The sequence below is a fragment of the Triticum dicoccoides genome, chromosome 7B (assembly GCF_002162155.2).
Source record: "Triticum dicoccoides isolate Atlit2015 ecotype Zavitan chromosome 7B, WEW_v2.0, whole genome shotgun sequence".
NCBI lineage: Eukaryota > Viridiplantae > Streptophyta > Magnoliopsida > Poales > Poaceae > Triticum > Triticum dicoccoides.
The window spans coordinates 44,589,420-44,592,836 of NC_041393.1; the positions used below are offsets into that span (position 1 = coordinate 44,589,420).

Below are 3,417 nucleotides of genomic sequence, written 5' to 3' on the forward strand. Positions count from 1 at the left end.
GTGGAGGTGGTGGTGGTGGGTTTTTTGGAGGTGGTGGTGGCGAAGGTTACGACAATGGAGTGGTGGTGCTTCGGCCAATGGTGGTGGTGTTGCTCCGGCCTACGATGATGGTGCTCGTGAACATGGTGCTCATTCTTCGGTCATTGTTGATGAAGGTGGTGCTCGTGATGCTATGGCCGGTGGTGGTGGATTTGATCTTGGCAAGAATGATGTTGCTTGATCTGATCATGGCCGATTGTGCTTGATCATGTTGTATTTTGTTTGATTGCGCATAATTTTGGATGTGAACCATTGCGGCAATGCCTATTTTCTATGAGTTTCGTGCATATATATGAAATCTAGATCATGTCAATATTTACCTGCAAAAAAATTTGCGGTACCGGGAGAGCTTCAATGCGGAACAGATCCTGTAAACTTGTACCACAAAAAAATGTGTTTCAAGTTTATTGGATCTGTTCCACCAAAACCCTCGCGGAGCAGCAATTTATTTTATTTTTTGCGGCGGCCCGTATAATGGATTTGTGGGACAGGCAGATAACGCATCTGCTAGAGTTGCTCTTAGGCTGGTAAGAACCATTTCGTATTTCTCTAGCTCTCATATTGCAGCTCCATGTCAAAGGCAACTTCATTTGCACGATGCCATGAAAAACTCAATATAGATGTAAGCGTGCATACTCGCCAAAAAAAAATGTCAGTGTGTCAGGGCGCAGCGAAAGCCCGCAAGCTTCTAGCCTGTTTGCACGGGCGCTCGAAATCGCACTATACAGAATCGGCGTCAAGCGTCTCTAATGATCCGAATATGGCAAATTCCTCTTTGATCCACCCGGCGTCACGATCTGATGGTTACAAAGATGCAAATGAAGAGGTCGGCGTGCTGGGCGAAAGAAAAACAGTTGCAACCTGCACAGATGATACTTATTGGACTGGACCCATGTCAGCATACGAGTTGCTGAAAGTTTGAAACCATATATGTACAACCACCCACAGCAACGGTGGCTACACAACACAACACAACGGTCCCACTCCAGCGTTGAATGAGCAAGGCACTCGATTACGTTCCAAACGGAGTCTTCACAATCCAAGGCGTCACAATTACAGAATAAATAGCAGGCTCAGGTCAGTCTCCTTCCTCTCTACACACAAATTTTTTTTTTGCAATGCGACTGGTTGCACTTGCACTGGAGCTGCAACGGTCGCTCTCCTGGGCTGGGAGACAGACAAGCAGTGGACACAAGCACACACCACCAGACGAATTTATATGCCCCCGGCCCTCTCACCGGATGCAAGTCGGCAAGGTGAAGCCGTGGCACACGAAGAAGAGGGCGATGTATACTATTACAAGGAGGAGGAGTATCAACGCGGCCCTGCAGGAAAAAAAAAAGGAGGAAATATATGAGATGTTTATTTATTTTGCCGACAAGAGGTTGAAAAAGCAGCCGATAAAGAGAACAGCTGATGGTTTAGGTAGCCACCCTTGGCATATAAATACAAGTCGCTGTTAGGTCGTGTAAGCTACGTGAGCAAGCTGCTTGGCACAGAAAAAAACAGACGAGTTTCAGACTAAACCTACTACACTTCAAGTTCATATAGCACATGGCTTCAAGCTCATTGAGAGATGATTCATAACATACAGTGTACATATCAAGGTAATCTACTTATTCACATACAGCAGTTTCCAGTCTTTGTGCCCACCAGAAGATAACCTATGTCAGAATCTACGTTGCTCACTTTGTTACTGACAGAACTAACAAGTACTGATGTACATACATACAGAGGCCAGTCTATGGTGCACTCAAAATACTACCACAAAGTCGCATTCACTAATCCTGAATAAAACCCTGTCAGAAAGTGCTTACTGGTGGGTGTAGAAGATTGGCGCTAAGAAGTTCATGAACCAAATATAGTAACTTATGGAATGAAAAATGAGTGACAAAAGTTAATAGGAGAGGACTACATACGTGAGTTTGACATTTCTCCACCAAGTTGTGCTTCTGTAGCGGCGAGCTTGTCTTTTGAATCGAACTGTATTTCCTTGCATAGTTGTAGTCTTGTCCACCAATAGGTCTAAACGGTCACCTCTTTCAAGGACTTTATCAATATTATCAATCATAACACTCCTCACCTGCAAGAGAATAATGAAGGGTAGGTATCATTCTGAACTGGCAAATCTACTGGGTAACATGCATCTGACAATTCTGACAACTAGCAATTTTAAACAAAATGCCAGTTCAAGTACACTACAGACCACTGCATGTTTACTAGATTTAAAAATGACAGCATGAGCTCAATTAACTTCTAGAACATATGCTTTTCAATATTATACTCCAGAAAACACCTGCATATTGGCCAAAATATATCTATGGTGTTCACAAAATAACAACTGCAAAACAAGGTTATACCTGACTGATTTCGCCTCTCATACGGTTGATTTGATCTGCACTAGGGTCATTTGAATAGTAATCCATTTGCTGACTGAGAACCCTTGAGAATTCGTCATTCATTGCATAAGCAAGAGCTGTCAGTGCAGCACGGCCATATGTCTTGACAAACTTTCCATGGATATCCTCAAGGAAAGCAAATGGGATACGTCCTACAACAAAAATAAGCTCATAAGAAGATTGCTATCTCATACGCGTAAGAGGGACATAGTAAGCCACAGAGACAAAAAATTACAGGTATGAACGTTTAGACGTCAGTCAATGCTAAAAGTGAAAGATTTGGTTAGCAGATAATAGACTCGATTTGCTACAAAGGATTTGACGGGTTGTGTTAGCAAAGAGCTCGACAGTATACCAGGCGGCCAAGCAGAGACAAGTTAGCTTAAACACCTCTGGTTGAACATCAAACAATCATCACCATCCCCACCTAACTCCATGTACTACAAGGAATAGGCTACGAATTGCAGCAGAGTTTTGCCAAAATCGCACAATTTTCCAGACTAGATGCTTACTTGCTTAGGCTCGATAATACTAATGTGCAATACTGAGATTTTAAAAAGATCAGACAGCTGGAGTTAGCTAAGCGATAAACACTAGCAGCACTTTCACAGCACCTAATGCGTTTGACCTCAAGGTCAAAATCCAGGGGGGCAGCCTGGACTCCATGTATCCTCGAACGGCAATTGGCGAGCCCTGAATCAATCCGAACAATTTGACCCGTTTGACCCGATCTAGCAATCCCCCAAAACAGGCCTGCAGGCCTGCGACTCGAGCAGCAGCAGACACAGAGAGACCGGAGACGCGCGTACTGACAAACCCCAGCACAGCACATTAAATTCCCCCGGATCTCCGATATTCCCCCGCTGACGGAACCAAAACCCCACAGAGATTCGAAATTCCCTACACCCCGGCCGCTTCGATTAAAGAAAGAAACAAAACAGAGCCGCGGCGGCGCGGCGCTCCGGCTCGACGGAGCAGA

At 44.5% G+C, this 3,417-nt stretch overlaps 1 protein-coding gene across 1 annotated transcript in view; it reads right to left on the bottom strand.

Annotated features, from left to right (window-relative positions):
* Positions 1–884: 884 nt before the first annotated feature.
* Positions 885–3,417, bottom strand: part of LOC119338578 (vesicle-associated membrane protein 711-like) — a 3,288-nt gene continuing 755 nt past the window's right edge. Inside the window, exons 2-4 of the mRNA XM_037610888.1 lie at positions 2,400–2,590; positions 1,959–2,122; positions 885–1,364 (exon numbers count right to left, since the gene is read on the bottom strand). Coding sequence (XP_037466785.1) covers positions 1,274–1,364; positions 1,959–2,122; positions 2,400–2,590 — 446 coding nt within the window. The 3' untranslated portion in view covers positions 885–1,273. The remainder of the gene's footprint in view (positions 1,365–1,958; positions 2,123–2,399; positions 2,591–3,417) is intronic.